This window comes from Trachypithecus francoisi, unplaced genomic scaffold, assembly GCF_009764315.1.
Source record: "Trachypithecus francoisi isolate TF-2019V2 unplaced genomic scaffold, Tfra_2.0 Lachesis_group12, whole genome shotgun sequence".
Classification (NCBI taxonomy): Eukaryota; Metazoa; Chordata; class Mammalia; order Primates; family Cercopithecidae; genus Trachypithecus; species Trachypithecus francoisi.
Window position 1 is genome coordinate 87774622 of NW_022681457.1, and position 17785 is coordinate 87792406.

The window sequence follows — 17785 nt, forward strand, 5'->3', positions numbered from 1 at the left end:
GCCCACCTTCTGTTGCTTTCCTCCAAATAGCAGGAGCTGATGTCAGTTTTCTGTGGCCGACTTTTCTAACAATGGGGCTCCTGGAAGGAAGGGAGGCTCAACTGAAAACCCAGCATCGGACATCACTGTATGAAAAATGCATGGCCCCTTCCTGCCGTGGTGAATTTCTTACTGGACTTGCCCATCTTTGGGACTGGGTTCTGTCCTTTGGGGTCCACTTCATCTCTGTTCCCTTTCTCTTAGTCCTTCCTCCTTCTCTCACATCTTCTCTGCTCAAAAACTCCAGCATTCCGTCTTTGTTTCTTTTGCATCATGATTTGGTTCCGTCATAGTCTTAATTCTTTACCCAGGCCCTAAGGCGCTTTTCCTAAGAAACACTCACCTCTGAAATAAAGGCTGCCCAACCCCAGAACAAGTACAGACTACAGCCTAATGGCCAAATCCAGCCACCCACCACCTGTTTTTTGAATTAATTTTATGTTTTTATTGATACATAATAGGTTTTGGGGTACATATGATAATGTAATACATTCATATAATTTGTAAAGATCAACTCAGCATACTTAGGATATTCATCATCTTAAATAATTGTCTTTTCTTTATGCTGAAAACCTTCAAATTATTCTCCTCTAGCTATTTTGAAATAAACAATAGGTTATTGTAAACTTACATTAATAGTCATCCCACTGATCTATCAAACACTAGGTCTTGTTTCTTCTACTAAGCTATATATTTGTACCCATGAAACCTCTCTTCATTCTGTATTTTTGCAAATAAAGTTTTATTGAAACACAACTGTGCCCACAGTGACACATTGTCTGCGGCTGCCAGCATGCTACAGTGGCAGAAGTGAGTCCTTGCAACAACCACCATCTGGTCCACAAAGCCAAAATTATTTATCATCTAAAACATTTACCCTCTGATCCTTTGCAGACAAACTTTGTCAGCCCTGCCCTAGAAAATGCGGAAGCTCACAATTCACTTTGTTTTTCTAAATGGCATGGTAGCATTTATTTGCTGTTTTCTAAATAGTATAGTAGCATTCATTGTTTCTCTCTTTCTTTGATAGCTACTGTGTATTAAGTCCTTGCCATGTGCCATGCAATAGCTCCATTGTTTTATGTCTTCCTCACAATAATCAGCCCTCTGAGATGTGTACCCCATTTTGCAGGTGGAGAAACTGGTCTCAGAGAGACTGAGTAACTTCCTCCAGTGGATAGAGCCAGGTTTGGGACTGAAGAATGGCTGTCATTGAAACCTGCATTGGGAACCTCCCCGGTATTGCACCTGAGTGGAGCGCCACAGATGTACTAGTTGTCTGTTCTTCTCTGCTGCCCTGCAGGGTTGAGCACTCCTTGAAAGCAGGAGCCTAGTGCTGACTTTCTTTTGGCATCCCAGGGCCCAATGACAGGGTGGCACAGGGCAGAGATTGGTGGGTATTAATGGAGCTGTTTTATATAGGATAAGACTGAGGCTCCATCCCTTGGGCTTAGGTCTTAATGGCTGAGACATGTCACCACCCTTGTTGAGACGATGGCCCCTCTCTTTCCTCTCCTCCCCACCTGCCAAGGTCTGAGAGGCCAGGAAGAGAGTGTGAAGCCCTATGGAGATGGCTTTGTCCCCTGACTTTTTATCCCCATTTGGGATGGGTAGAGATTTCTTTCTTCAGATTTGTAATAACCAGACCTCTTTCCAGGCTTTTTTTTTGTTTTGTTTTTTTGTGTGTTTGTTTTCACATTTTGAAGTAGTAATACATACTTGTAAATAATTTTGGAAAAATCAAGAAAATACAAAGAACACGATAAAAATTATCCATAATTATCATACTGTAATATTATTTTGTAGCATTGGGGAGCAGGGAGAGGATGAAAGTTTTCTATGCCATTAAATATTCTTTAAGAACATTTCACTAAAGCTTTATTTTTTTTTCTTATTACCAAAGCTCTATCTCAACGCAGAGGGCTTGGAAAACAAACAAACAAAAAAAGCACCAAGCAAAAGCAATCCATTATCTTTTTACTTTCTAGAAAGAACCTCTGTTAACATTTTAGTGTGTGTCCTTCTGGTGTGTCCTTTTTGATTTTAATTGGAATTGCATTAAATTTAGAAATTAATTTGAAGAGAAATGACATCTTTACAATATTGAGCCATCCCTTCCAAGGAGTAAGTTATGTCTCTCCATTTATTCAAGTCTTCTTTTATGTCCTCTAGTAAAGTTTTGTAGTTTTCTTGATATAGGAATTGCACATTTATGGTAAGGTATTTTATTTTTTTGTTGTTGCTTTTGTGAGTAGGGTCTCTTTTTTTCCCCTATAATTCCTTGCTGTTTATTGCTGCTATGTGGGGAGCTATATGTTTTTCTATATTTGTATGCTGGCCTCTTGATGAGCTCTCTGTTTACTTTCTGCTGGATTTTCACCTGATTCTCTTGTGTTTTTAAGAGAACCAAAATAAGCATCTGCAAGTAATATTAATTGTGTCTCTTTTCTGATTGCAACATCGTGATTTCTTATTTTCATCTTATTCATATCATGATTTTAAGGAATATTTTATTACAAAGAATATCTGTCATACACACAGAGAGAGAGTAGCATAACAAATCCTCATGTGCTCCTCATCTGGCCCCAGCAAAACCCACGGCCTCTTCTTCCCCATCTGTACCCACTTTCCATCATGTGAGTAAAATTCCTCCCACATTTTGAATCCAATTTCAGTCACCGTACCATATCATCCTATGCTTTGATTGATAATGCCTACAAGTTGTTCTGCCATATGGGTGGGTTTTAATATATTGAGTTATCTCTTGCTTTTGGACATTAAGCTGTTTCTATTTTTTTCAATATTATGTAAAAAAAACCCTTTTCCATAGATGTGTTTATATATCTCCAACTTTCTCTAAATTTATATTCCTAGAAATGGAATTACTGGGTCATATGGTATTTTGATCATTTATTTCCCTTTAAACACATACACACAATCACGATGGCTTTTCTGATGAGAAATGTAACACATGTTCACTGCAGAACTTTTTAAAAATACAGAAAAACACAAAGAAGGAAATTCAATTTACCCATGAGCCTACCACTCAGAGAAAACCACGCTTAACTTTTGGTACGAATTCTTCTTGTCTTGTTTTATGCACGTGTGTGGCACATTGATGCACACCTGTGTGGATGCACACGCGTACACACTTAAGTGTTACAAACTGTAAGCATGCTGCAGTACTCTGGAAGGGACACAATTATGTGTTCACATATTCAAACATTACCCTTTTTTCTTTTTAATAGATTGTTTTTTTTGGAGCAGTTTTAAGTTCACAGAAAAAACTGAGTGGAAGGCACAGAGATTTCCCATATACCCCCTGCCCACACACATGCATAGCCTCCTCCATGATCAACATCCGCCACCAGAGAGGTACATTTGTTACAATGAATGCACTTATACTGACACATCATCATCATCCAAAGTCCTAAGGTTCACTCTTGGTGGTGTACATTCTGTGGGTTTCGACGAATGTATAATGACATATATTCACCATAATAGTATCATACAGAATCGTTTGACTGCCCTGAAAATCCTCTGTGTTTTTACCAATGCGTCCCTCCCACCTCTACCCACTGGAAGCCACTGCTCTTTTTACTATCTCCGTAGTTATGCCTTTTCCAGAATGTCAGTAGTTGAAATCATATAGTCTGTAGCCTTTTCACATTGGCATCACTTAGTGATAGGCACTTAAGTTTTATCCTTATCTTTTCATGGCTTGATAGCTCATTTCTTTTACATGCTGAATAATATTCCATTGTCTGGATGTAGCCAGTTTGTGTATCCACTCACCTACTGAAGGATATCTTGGTTTCTCCCATGTTTGGGCAATCATGAATAAAGCTGCTGTACATATCCGTGTGCAGGCTTTTGTGTGGACATATTTTCAACTCCTTTGTGTAAATACGAAGGAGTGCCATTGCTGGCTTGTGTGGTAAGAGTTGGTTTAATTTCATTAGCAACTGAAAAATATGTCTTTCAAAGTGGCTGTACTATTTTTGCATTCTCACCAGCAATGAATGAGGGCTCCTGTTGTCCCACATCCTTGCCAGGCTTTGGTGTTGCTAGTGTTCTGAATTTGGCCATTCTAATAGATGTGTAGTGGTATCTTGTTGTTGTTTCAATTTACATTTCCCCAATGACATATGATATGGAGTATCTTCATATACTTATTTTCCATCTGTGCATCTTCTGTTAAGGTCTTTGGCCCACTTTTTAATAAGGTTGTTTGTTTTCTTGTTGTTGAATTTTAAAAGTGGTCTGCATATGTTGTATAGTAGTCCATCATCAGGCCGGGCGCAGTGGCTCACGGTAATCCCAGCACTTTGGGAGGCTGAGGCAGACAGATCACTTGAGGTCAGGAGTTCAAGACCAGCCTGGCCAAGATGGTGAAACCCTGTCTCTACTAAACATACAAAAATTAGCCGGATGTGGTGGTGGGTGCCTGTCATCTCAGCTACTCAGAAGGCTGAGGCAGGAGAATCACTTGAACCCAGGAGGCAGGGGTTGCAGTGAGCTGAGTTTGTACCACTGCACACCAGCCTGGGCAACAGAGCAAGACCCTGTTTCAAAACAAAACAAAAAAATGTCCATCATCAGATACGTCCCAGTCAGTGGCTTGGTTTTTCATTCTCTTTACTGTGTCTTTTGCAGAGCAGAAAATTTTAATTTTAATGTAGTCCAGCTTATCAATTCTTCCTTTCATGGATCATGCCTTTGGTATTATATCTAAAAAGCCATTGCCAAACCCAAGGTTATCTAGATTTTCTTCCATGCTATCTTCTAGAAGTTTTATAGTTTTGCATTGTACATTTAGGTCTCTGGTACATTTTGAGTTCGTTTTTGTGAAGGATATAAATTCTTTTTTTGCATGTGAATGTCCAGTTGTTCCAGCCCATTTGTTGAAAAATCTATCTTTTCTCCACTGTATTGCCTTTGCTCCCCTGTCGAAGATCAGTTGACTTTATTTATGTAGGTCTGTATCTGAACTCTCCATTCTGTTCCAATGATCTATTTGTCTATTTATATGCCAGTGTCACGCGGTCTTGATTACTATAGCTTTATAGCAATTCTTGAAGTTGAGCCATATCAATCTCCCAACATTGTTCTTCTCCTTCAATATTGTGTTGGTTATTCTGGTCTTTTGCCTCTCTATGTACACTTTAGAATCAGTTTGTCAATAGCTGCAAAATAACTTGCTGAGATTTTTATTGGGATTGCACTGAATCTATACATCAATTTGGGAAAAACTCACATCTTGAAAATAATTGACTTTTCTTATCCATGAACATTGAAGTTCTCTCCATTTATTTAGTTATTCTTTGATCTCTTTCATTAGAGTTGTGAGTTTTACCTCAAATATATCTTGTACATATTTTGTTAGATTTATAACCTAAGTGTTTCTTTTCTTTGCATGCCAATGTAAGTGGTCTTGTTTCTATTTCAAATTCCATTTGTTCATTGTTGGTATATGGAAAAGTAATTGACTTTTGCATATTAACCTTATATTCTGCCCCCTTTCTATAACTGCTTATTAGTTCCAAGCGGTAGTTTTCTCTTGTTCCTGATTCGTGTGGATTTTCTACATAGGGGATCATGTCACCTGTAAACAGAGACAGTTTTATTTCTTCCTTCCCAATCTGAATTTCTTTCATTTCCTTTTCTTGTCTTATTGCATTTGCTAGGACTTCCAGTGTGATGTCAAAAAGCAGTGGGAGAGGGGACAACTTTCCCTTGTACCTGATTTTACTGGGAAAGCTTCAAGTTTCTCACTATTATGTATGATGTCAACTGTAGGGTTTTTGTAGATTTACTTGAGAAGAATGTGTATTCTGCTATTAATATTCTTTATGAAGCTGAGGACGTTCCCTTTTATTCTTACTTTACTGAGAGTTTTCATCATTAATAGGGTGTTGGATTTTGTCAAATGCGTTTTCTGCATCTGTTGATATGATTATGTGATTTTTCTTCTTTGGCCTGTTGATATTGATATAATGGATTACATTAATTGATTTTTGAATCTTGAAACAGACTTGCACACCTGGGGTAAATCCCACTTCATTGTGCTATGTAGTTCTTTTTATAAATTGTTGGATTCGATTTGCTAACATTTTGTTGAGGATTTTTGTATCTGTATTAATGAGAGATATTGATCTGTGGTTTTATTTCTTGTGATGTCTTTGTCTGGTTTTGGTGTTAGGGTAATGCTGGCCTTGTAAAATGAGTTAAGAAATAGTCAAAAAAAATAAAAAAAGAAAGAAAAGAAATAGTCCTCTGTTTCTATCTTCTGAAATAGAGTGTAGAGAATTTGTATTATTTCTTTCTTAAATGTTTAGTAGAATTTACCAGTGACCCCCATCTGGGCCTGGTGCTTTCTGCTTTGTCAGGTTTATTATTAATTCAATTTCTTTAATAGAGATAGTCCTATTCAAATTGTCTCTTTCTTCTTGCGTGAATTTTGACAAATTGTGTTTTTTAAGAAATTCATTTCATCTAGGTTAGCAAATTAGTGGACATAGAGTTATTAATATTCCTTGATTATATTTTTTAAGTCCATGAGATCTATAGTGATATCCCCTTTTTCACTTCTGATACTAACAATTTGTATCCTCTCTCTTTTATTCTTAATTGACCAGATTAGAGGCCTATCAATTTTATCTGTCTTTTCACATGACCAGCTTTTGGTTTCATTGACATCTTTCTATTGATTTCTTGTTTTCAATTTCATTGATTTCAGCTCTAATTTTTATTATTTCTTTTCCTCTGCTTACTTTGGATTTAATTTGCTCTTCTTTTTCTAGTTTCCTAAGGTGAAAGCTTGCATTATTAATTTTAGATCTTTCTTCTTTTCTATTTTATGTATTCAGTGCTATAAATTTCTCTCTACACACTGCTTTCACTACATCCCACAAATTTTGATGTTATGTTTTCATTTTTATTTAGTTCAAAATATTTTTAAATTTCTTTTGTGACCCATGTATTATTTGGAAGTACATTGTTTAAGCTGGGCACAATGGTACGTGACTGTAGTCCCAGCTACTCTGGAAGCTGAGGTGGATCACTTGAGCAGAGGAGTTTGAGTCCATATATCAAGACAAGGAGGAGGAGTTGGGGGGAGGAGGAGGAGGAGGAGGAGGAAGAGGAGGACAAGGGAGGAGAAAGAAGGAAGAAGGGGAAGGGGAAGGGGAGCATTGTCTAATCTTCAAGTATTTGGGGATTTCCCTGATCTCATTCTGTTATTGATTTCTAGTTTAATTCCATGGTGGTCTAAGAGTGACATTATATGATTTCTATTCTTTTAAATTTGTTAAGATGTGCTTTATGGACAGAATGTGATCTATATCGCTGAATGTTCCATGTGAGCTTGAGAAAAATGTGTATTCTGCTGTTGTTGACTGAAGTAGTCTATAGATGTACATTATATCTGATTCACTAAGGCTGTTGTTGAGTTTAACTATAACTTTACTGATTTTCTGTCAACTGAATCTGCCCATTTCTGATAAAAGGGTGTTGAAGTCTCCTAGTAGAATAGTAAATTCATCCATCTCTCCTTGTCTCCTGTATTTTGATGCTCTCTTTTGAGCACATATACATTAAGGATTGTTATGTCTTCTTGGATAATTGACCCCTTTATCATTATGTAATGCTTCTCTTTATCTCTGATAAAGTTCCTTGACCCGAAATCTTCTCTGTCTGAATACAGCCACTTTCAATTTCTTTTGATTGATATTAGGATGGTATGTCTTCATTCATTTACTTTTTTATTGTGGTAAAATACAAATAACACAAAATTTGCCATCTTAACCATTTTTAAGTGTACAGTTCAGTGGTACTAAATACATGCATAATGTGCAACCATCAGCGCCACTCGTCTCCATAGCTCTTTTCATCTTGTAAAACTGAAACTCTATAACTCTATACCCATAAAGAATAACTCCACTTTCCCCTCTTCCTCTAGGGTCTGAAAACTACCATTCTATTTTTTGATTCTCTGATTTTTGGCTACTCTACGTACCTCATATAAGTGGAATCATACAGTATTTGTCTTTTTGTGGCTGACTTATTTCACTTAGCATACTGTCCTCAATGTTTACTCAAGTTGTAACATTTGCCCGAATGTCCTTCTTTTTTGAGACTGAATAATATTTCATTGTGTGTCTATGCCACATTTTGCTTATTCATCCATCTATCAATGGACACTTGTATTGATTCCATGTTTTAGCTATTGTGAGTAAAGCTGCTATGAACATGGGTGTACAAATATCTGTTTGAGTCTTTGCTTTGAATTCTTTTGGGTATATACCCAGAAGAAATGCTAGATATATATAGATATATAGTAATTCTATTTTTAATCTTTTGAGGGACCACTATACTGTTTTCTACAGTGGCTTACCATTTCACACTTCCACCAACAGTGCACAAAGGTTCCAATTTCTCCACATCCTCCCCAACACTTTTCTTTTTTTATATAGTAGTTATCCTAATAGATATGAGGACATAACTCACTGTAGTTTTGACTTGAATTTTTCTAATTATTAGTGATATTGAACATCTTTTTATGTGTTTATTGGCCATTTGTAAATCTTCTTTAGAGAAATGTCAAGTCTTTTACATATTTTTAAACCAGGTTGTTTATTTTTTGTTGTTTTTGAGTTTTAAAAGTTCTCTATATGTTCTGGATGTTAATTCCTTATCAAGTATATGATATGCGAATAGCTTCTCCCATTCTGTTGGTTGCATTTTACTCTGTTAATAATGTCTTTTTATACACAGTTTTTTGGACATTTTTTATTAAGCTCAATTTGTTTTTCTTTTCTTGTCTGTGCCTTTGGTGTCATATCCAAGAGATTATTGCCAAATCCAATGCCATAAAGTTTTTGTTCTATGTTTTCTTCTAAGTGTTTTATATCGTTTTAGGTCTTACATTTAAGTATTTAATCCATTTTGAGTTACTTTTTGTGTATGGTGTTAAGGATCCAAATTCATTCTTTTACATGTGCATATTCAGTTATGTTATTCCAGCATTATTTTTTGAAAAGACTATCCTTTCCCCATTCAGTGGTCTTAGCACCTTTGTCAAAAATCATTTAACCATACATATGAGGTTTTATTTCTGGACTCTATATATAGTTTGCCTTTATGCCAGTATCACACCGTTTTGATTACTGTAGCTTTGTAGTAAGTTTTGAAATCAGGAAATGTCTTTCAACATTGTTCTTCTTTTTCAAGATTGTTTTTGGCTATTCGGATTCTTTTGCAATTCCATATGAATTTTAGGATTGGTTTTTCTATTTCTGAAAAAAAAAATCATTGAGATTTTCATTGACATTGAAATGTCATAAGAATTTCATTGAATCTACAGACACTTTAACAATATTAAGTCTTCCAGTCCATGAACATGGGACGTATTTACATTTATTGATGTCTTATTTAATTTCCTTCAACAATGTTTTGAAGGGTTTTTTACATTTAAAATTTTATTTTTTGTGGGTACATAATAAGTATATATATTTATGAGGTTCATGAGATGTTCACCTGTATTATTTTCCTTCTCTCTAAAGAACATCTCTTGGTATTTCTTGTAAGGCATACAGGCATGTGATACGTAATAATCACATCATGGGAAATGAGGTAGCCATCCCCTCAAGTATTTATCCTTTGTGTTACGAACAATCAAATTATACTCTTTTAGTTATTTTTAAATGTACAATTAAATTATTATTCATTATAGTCACCCTATGGTGCTATCAAATACTAGATCTTATTAATTCTTTCTAACTATCTTTTTTGTACCTATTAATTACCCCCACCTCTCCCCACCCACCCTACCACCATCCTTCTCAGCCTCTGGTTACCATCCTTCCACTCTCTATCTCCATTATTTCAATTGTTTTGGTTTGTTTTGAGAGCGTGTGATGTTTGTATTTCTGTGCCTGGCTTATTTCACTTAGTGTAATGACCTCCAATTCCATCGATGTTGTTGAAAATGACAGGATCTAATTCTTTTTATGGCTGAATAGTACTCCATTGTGTATAAGCACCACATTTTCTTTATCCATTCATCTGTTGATGGACACTTAGGTTGCTCCCAAATTTTGGTTATTGTGAACAGTGCTGCAACAAACATAGGAGTGCAGATATCTGTTCAATATACTGATTTCCTTTCTTTTGAACATATATCCAGCAGTGAGATTGCTAGATCATATGGTAGCTCTATTTTTAGTTTTTTGAGGAACCTCCAAACTGTTCTCCGTAGTGGTTGTACTAATTTACATTCCCACCAACATGGTATGAGGGTTCCCTTTTCTCCACATCCTCAGCAGCATTTATTATTGCATGTCTTTTGGATATAAGCCATTTTAACTGGGGTGAGATATCTCATTGTAGTTTGGATTTGCATTTTTCTGATGATTAATGATGTGAGCATCTTTTCATATGCCTGCTTGCCATTTGTATGTCCTCTTTTGAGAAATGTCTATTTAAATCCTTTTCCCATTTTATTTTGTAGTTTTCATTGTACAGGTACAAGACTTTCATCTCCTTAGTTAATTCCTAAGTAGTTTGTCCTTTGTGAGATTATTATAAATGGAATTATTTTGTGATTTCCTTTTCAGATTGTTAATTGTTAGGTATAGAAATGCAACTGATTTTGTGTATTGACTTTGTGTTCTGTTACTTTGCCAAATTTTATTGGCTCTGCATTGTATTCTGTTACTTTGCCAAATTTTATTATATGGATATAGGACCATATCATCTGCAGACAGATAATTTTACTTTTTCCTTTCTAACTTGGATGCCTTCTTTTTCTTTTTCTTGCCTAACTGCTCTGGATAGAACTTCCAGTACAACGTTTAATAGAAGTGGTGAAAGTGGACATCCTAGCCTTGTCACTCATCTTAGAGGAAAAGCTTTCAGTCTCTTACCATTGAGTATGACATTTGCTGTGGGCTATTCATAAATGGCTTTTATTATGTTGAGATAGTTCCCTTTTGTTCCTAGTTGTTGAGTGTCTTTTATCATGAAAAGTTGTTGAATTTTGTCAAATGCTGCTTCTGCATTGATTCAGATGATCACGTCTTTCTTTTCCTTTATTCTGTTAATATGATGTATTATATTGATCAGTTGTTATGTTTTGAACCATCCTTGCATTCCAGGAATAAATTTTTCACCTGTTCATTTACTTTTATTTTATGTGCACCTGTATAGTTAAAGTAGGTTTATTGTAGACAACATATAGTTGGATCTTGTTTTTTGATCCATTTTGACAATCTCTTTTACTTGATGCATTTAGACCTTTGATGTTTAAAATGAGAATTGATATAATTGGATTAATATCCACCTTATTCGTCAGTGTTTCCTATTTGTAGCCCTTGTTCTTTGTTTCTATTTTTGTCTTCCTGCCCTTTTCTGCCTTTCGCGATTTTAAAAGTATATTTTATCATTTCATTTCCTCTCCTCACTTAGCATGTCAACTGTACTGTTTTTCAGTACTTTCCCTAGAATTTGCAGTATGCATATGCAACTAATCCAAGTCCACTCTCAAATAATGTTATACTGCTTCACAGATAGTGTCTTTTATAATAACAAAATAATTCTAATTCCTCCCTCCCATCCTTATATCATTGCTGTCATTCATTTTGCTCATAAAAAAGCATACATAAGTGAATATATATGAATACAGTGTTGCTATTATTATTGTGAACAAACTATAACTATTGTCTGTTAAATCAATTAAGAATAAGAAAAATACATTTTTTAAAATTTTACCTTCACTTATTCTTTCTTCAGTGTTCTTCTTGTATGTAGATTGTAGTTTCTGACCTATATTATTTTCCTTCTCTCTAAAGAACATATTTTAATAATTCTTGCAAGGCAGATCTACTGGCAACAAATTTCACTAATTTTTGTTTGTCAGAGAAAGTCTTTATTTATCTCTGCTTTTGAAAGATAATTTCTCAGGATGCAGAATTATAGGTTGGTTTTTATTTTCTCTCAATACTTTATATATTTCACTTCACTCTCTTCTTGCTTGCATGGTTTCTGAAGAGAAGTCAGATATAATTCTTATCTTTTTTCCTCCATAGATAAGACGTATTTTTCTTCTGGCTTCTGTCAGGATTTATTCTGGATCTTTGATTTTCTATTGTTTGAAAATGATATGCCTCAGTGTCATTTTGGGGACATATTTCCTGCTTGGTGCTTGGTGTTCTCTAAGGATGCTAGATCTGTGGTTTGGTGTCTGACATTAATTTGGGTAAAGTCATTACTGTTTTCAAATATCTCTCCTCATCATTTCTCTCTCCCTTCTCCTTCTTGCATTTCCATTAGGCATTTTTACAGCCACGGTTTTTGGATATTCTGTTTTCTTCTTCCAGTCTTTCTGCTCTTTGCTTTTCAGTTTTGGAGGTTTCTATTGAGATATCCTCAAGCTCAGAGACCCGCTTCTCAGCTGTGTTCAGTCTACTTATAAGCCCGTCAAAGGCACTCTTCATTTCGTTACAGTGTTTTGTTTTGTTTTGTATTTTATCTCTAACATTTATTTTTTTTCTTAGAATTCCCATCTCTTTGCATATCTGTTCTTGCATGCTGTCCACTTTATCCATTAGAGCCCTTACCATATTAATCATAGTTGTTTTGAATTTCTGGTCTGATACTCCCAAAATCCCTGCCATATCTGAATCTGGTTCTGATGCTTGCTCTGTCTCTTCAAAGTATGGTTTTTATGCCTTTTAGTATGCCCTGTAATTTTTTCTTGATAGCTGGACATGATGTACTGGGTGAAAGGAACTGCTGAAAATAAGGCCTTTAGTGATGTAGTGGTAAGGGGTGGGGAGAGGGGGGAGCATTCTATAGTGCTATGATTTTTTTTTTTTTTTGGACGGAGTCTGGCTCTGTCGCTCAGGCTGGAGTGCAGTGGCCGGATCTCAGCTCACTGCAAGCTCCGCCTCCCGGGTTTATGCCATTCTCCTGCCTCAGCCTCCCGAGTAGCTGGGACTACAGGCACCCGCCACCTTGCCCGGCTAGTTTTTTGTATTTTTAGTAGAGACGGGGTTTCACCGTATTAGCCAGGATGGTCTCGATCTTCTGACCTCGTGATCCGCCCGTCTCGGCCTCCCAAAGTGCTGGGATTACAGGCTTGAGCCACCGCGCCCGGCCTATAGTGCTATGATTACATCTCAGTCTTTTGGTGAGCCCCTGGGCTGTGAACTTCACAGGTGCTTCTCCCCACCTACCCTGCAATACACACATAGATGGGATAGGATGGCTAGGGTGGGCTGGAGTTGAGTGTTTCCCTTCCACCTGGTCAATTAGTCTCTCATGAAACCCCAGCAGGTTAGGCTCTGGCTAACTAGTTTCCCCTGAGGACAAACCTTGTTAAAAAGAACAGAATGCTCTGGCATATTTTGAAATGATTCCTTTTCCCCTTTCACAGCCAGAAGTACATGAGGATTTTTCTCCAATATTCACTTAAGAACCTGGTAGAACTTCAGGAGTAAAACTCACAAAAGCGTGGGGGCCCAGTGAAGGCTTCCCCTGAGGTTTTTGTCTCTCGGACTTATCCACACTGAGCCTCCAGCAACTCGTCAATTACACTTTCGGTTTTCCTACCTGCACACGGATTCCCATGGAGGTTTCTGCTCCAATAAGTTGTAATTCTCTCTATTTACCTATCTTTCCAATTCTGGGGGCAGTGGTTCGCCCTGTGACCTCACTTCTCTTACAGATCTAAGAAGAGTTGTTGATTTTTCAGTTTGTTCAGCTTTCACTGGTTGTTAGGACAGAGTGGCAACTTTCAAGCTTCTTACATGCCAGACCAGAGACTGGAAACCACTACTTTTTAGAATTTTCGGAACAATTGAAATAATCCAAATATCCATCAACTGGTGGATGAATAAATAAAATGTGGTACATCAATACAAAGAAATATTATTGAGGAATAAAGTACTGACACATTATACTAATATGGATGAACCGCAAAAGCACACTAAATGCAAGAAGCCAGATGCAAAAGACCACCTATTGCATGATTCCATTTACGTGAAATGTTCAGAAAAGACAAAAGGTAAATTAGTGGTTGCCTGGGAGTGGGAATGAAAACTTTAATTGACTGTAAATGGGCACGAGGATTCTTATTGGGTGACGGGAAGGTTTTAAAACAGGATTGTGCTTATGGTCATAGAACTCAGTAAATTGACTAAAAATCATTGTACACTTTAAAACAGGTGAATCTTGTAGAATGTAATAACATCTCAACCAAATCAATTGTTAAAAATAATAAAAATTTTACTGGAAAAAATATAGAAAGGCATTAAGAACAAAACAAGAAATGTCTTCTATTCTTATGTTAAAGACGTAAGTTCTTCCTCTTCTAAAGGAAATTGTACTGCACCTCTGCCTTCATTGTTCACTTAAAAATATACCTTGGCTATTTCCTGTGTCATTAAATTTTTGTGATTATATGTAAGTACATAGACAATAGTTCACTATTTCTCTGGTTGGACGTCCCTAGATCTCCTTCCCCATACATGATCCATATGCCCACTGTTGTTGTTGGAGTCCATTTCTAGATATCAAAGTCCCAAGTCAAAGGAGTGGACATTTTTAGGGCTTTTGGTAAATTTCTAATGTCCATCTCGACAGGCTGGGTAGACATTGCCCCCTCCACCCATAGTTAAGCAAGTGTCTCTTTCTAAACAACTATTCCCGCACCAAAGCTGGAGCCATGGTTTATTTTGTATCTTTACCAACTGGATGAGCAAAAAATGGAATCTCATTGTTGGCTTAAATTGAGTTCATTTTAATTATTAGGGAAGTTGCACACTTCTTCATACATTAATAGCTCCTTTGTATTATTTTCTTTTCTTTTGTTAAATGTTCATACTTTTTCTTTGCACATCTTTCTATGGGAGTATTTGTCCTTTTTGTAGAATTTAAGTGCTTTTTATAAAAGAAGAGCATTAATCTTTATGCTCCCACATATGTTACAAATATTTAATTCAAGTTTGTGTTTGTAATTTAATTTTGTTTTTGGTTTTTAATGGGTAGAAGTTTTATGTTATTTTTGTGGATCTCTCAATCTTTCTTTTATGGTTTCTGATGTTTTTCAAAAGTTTAGAAAGGCTTCCTCTACCCAATATTTTATAATAGTCACCTGTATTTTCTTTTTCGGTACTTTTATAGTATTTTATCTGCTCCTCTTCTTACCCATTTGCCATTAATCTTTAATTTATCTGGAATTTATTTTATGTATAGATTAAGATTGAATTATAACTTAAGTTTCTTCCAAATAATTGAATAATTGTCACAGCACAGTTAATGAATAATTCATTTACTTACTGATTGGAAATAGCCATCTTTCTCATGTTTTAAATACTTATCTCTACTTGAGTCTCTTTATGGGAGCTTTTATCCTGTTCCTTTGATCTATCTGTGTTTTCATATGCTATTACAACATGAATTTAATTATTTGACTTAATGATATATTTTAAAATCTGGCAGTGCGAGTCACCTCTCATTCTTTTTAAAACATGTTTTGGTCATTAGTTCATGTTTAGTCTTTCAGATACATTTTAGAGTCATTTTATCAGGAAAAGAAAAATCCTTTCATGATTCTGATTGGAATTAAACTGAAAAATTAATTTGGAAAAATTGACATCTCTACACGTGAACGTTACTATTCAGAAACATACCATGCCTCTTCATTTAAGGCTGTGTTTATATCTCTTATGAAAGTGTTTTGGTTTTTTTTTTATTTGTTTTGGTCATTTTTTAGTTTTTTTCTTTTCTTTTTATTTTGTAAAGATAAGGTGTCACTATGTTGCCCAAGCTGGTCTTGAACTCCTGGCTTCAATCATCGTCTTCCTACCTCGGCCTCCGGAAGTGTTGGGATCACAGGCATAAGCCACTGCTCCCAGTCTGTTTTTGTTATGTTTTAAAACTGGAATTGCAGCCCAGCGTGGTGGCTCACGCCTATAATCCCAGCACTTTGGGAGGGAGGCCAAGGCAGGTGGTTCACCTGAGGTCAAGAGTTCCAGACCAGCCTGGCCAACATGGTGAAACCCCATCTCTACTAAAAATACAAAAATTAGCCGGGCATAGTGGCGTGTGCCTGTAGTCCCAGCAACTTGAGAAACTGAGGTTGGAGAATCGCTTGAACCCAGGAAGTGGAGGCTGCAGTGAGCAGAGATTGCGCCATTGCGCTCCAGCCTGAGCAACAAGAGTGAAACTCCATCTCAAATAAATAGAACAGGAATTGCACACTTCTTATTTGGTTTATTATTAGTTATTCAATGTTTTTGCTGATATTGTAAAAGGAATTCATTTGCTATTAAGTTTTTTTACTGATTGTCACTGATATGAAGAAACACTTCTAATTTGTGCTAAATGGTCATTTAACTTAACTCTTCTGCCAGCTCTTTCTTGTTTTCATGTTTAGGGATTATTTTAATGATTTTTATATCATTTGCAAATAGGAATTTATTTCTCTCCAAATGTTGTGCCTCTAAATTATTTTTCTTTCTTATTTCATTGGTTAATGGTGTAGTGCAAATCCTCCCCCATGCCTCTTATTTTTCTTTAATGAGAGAGCCTCTAGTTTTTCACCATTAGTATGATATTAAAGGCTGATTTAAGCTTAAAAGCTTCAAGGAAGTATCTCTTCTGGTGCTATTTTATTAAGCATTCTTAACAGCAATAGATATTGGATTTTATTAAATGCCATCTTGCATTTTGTGAATTGGTTATTTTTTTTTCTTATTTGAACTATTGATGTGATAGAATGATATTCATAGATTTCTTTATATTGAACTAGTCTTAGATTCCTAGAATAAAACTCTGCGTGATCATGGTATGTTATCCTGGTAATATCCTGGTAGATTCTGCTTGCCAGAATTCTATTGAGAATTTTCACAGCAATATTAATAAGTTGGTAATCTTATTTTGGCCCTGTCGTGCTTTGTTATCAGGAATTTGCTGGTTGAGTGAAATGAACGAGGAGGATTTTCTTATTTCTTGTGCTCCTGCACACTTTCTAGGTATGGCAGTTACCTAGGATATTATTGAACATTTCAGGGAGCAGGCAGCTTGTCTATAAAAGCTTCTGAGCCAGGCATGCTTGCTAGAGCCCCATCCCTCCTCCCAACCACACACAATTTTACCCATCTTTCACAGGAGGAATCTTCGAGTATGCGGACGGCCCCAACGCCCAGGTCATGAACGCCGAGGAACACGCCTTTCGATTTTCTGCCAACATCATCAACAGGAACAGGACTCTGCTGCCCAATACAACCTTGACCTATGACATACAGAGGATTCACTTCCATGACAGCTTCGAGGCAACCAAAAAGGGTGAGTGTGCAGCTCCTGCCTCTGTTCTCTTCCCGGCCTGGGAATAGGAAGCGCTGCATTTGCTGTCCAAGATCCTGGGAATGGGCCAGAGCTCCAGGTAGGTTCAGAGCATTTTCCACCTGGTTTGGGCTTGGAGTCAGAGTGCCTGGACTTACATCCTAGCAACTCTGATATTAGTTGTTTGACCTTGGACAAAATGCACTGTGCCTCAGTTTTCTCATCTGCGAAATGGATGCATTTCTGTAAAGTACTTAGAATAGTAAGCACTGGCATGTAGGAAGTACCATATAGGACTTTACTCTTACTGCACTTGGCTGCTTTGCCCTCCACATACTGAGCTACCAGGTCAGGGACCCAATTTCTGTGTCCCACCCACCTGCTTCTCCTTGCCTTGCAT

General features: G+C 36.5%; 1 protein-coding gene across 1 annotated transcript in view; it reads left to right on the top strand.

Annotated features, from left to right (window-relative positions):
• Nucleotides 1–17785, top strand: part of GRIK3 (glutamate ionotropic receptor kainate type subunit 3) — a 238139-nt gene that overhangs the window by 126645 nt on the left and 93709 nt on the right. Inside the window, exon 2 of the mRNA XM_033227086.1 lies at nucleotides 17212–17388. Within this exon, the coding sequence (XP_033082977.1) occupies nucleotides 17212–17388 (177 nt within the window). The remainder of the gene's footprint in view (nucleotides 1–17211; nucleotides 17389–17785) is intronic.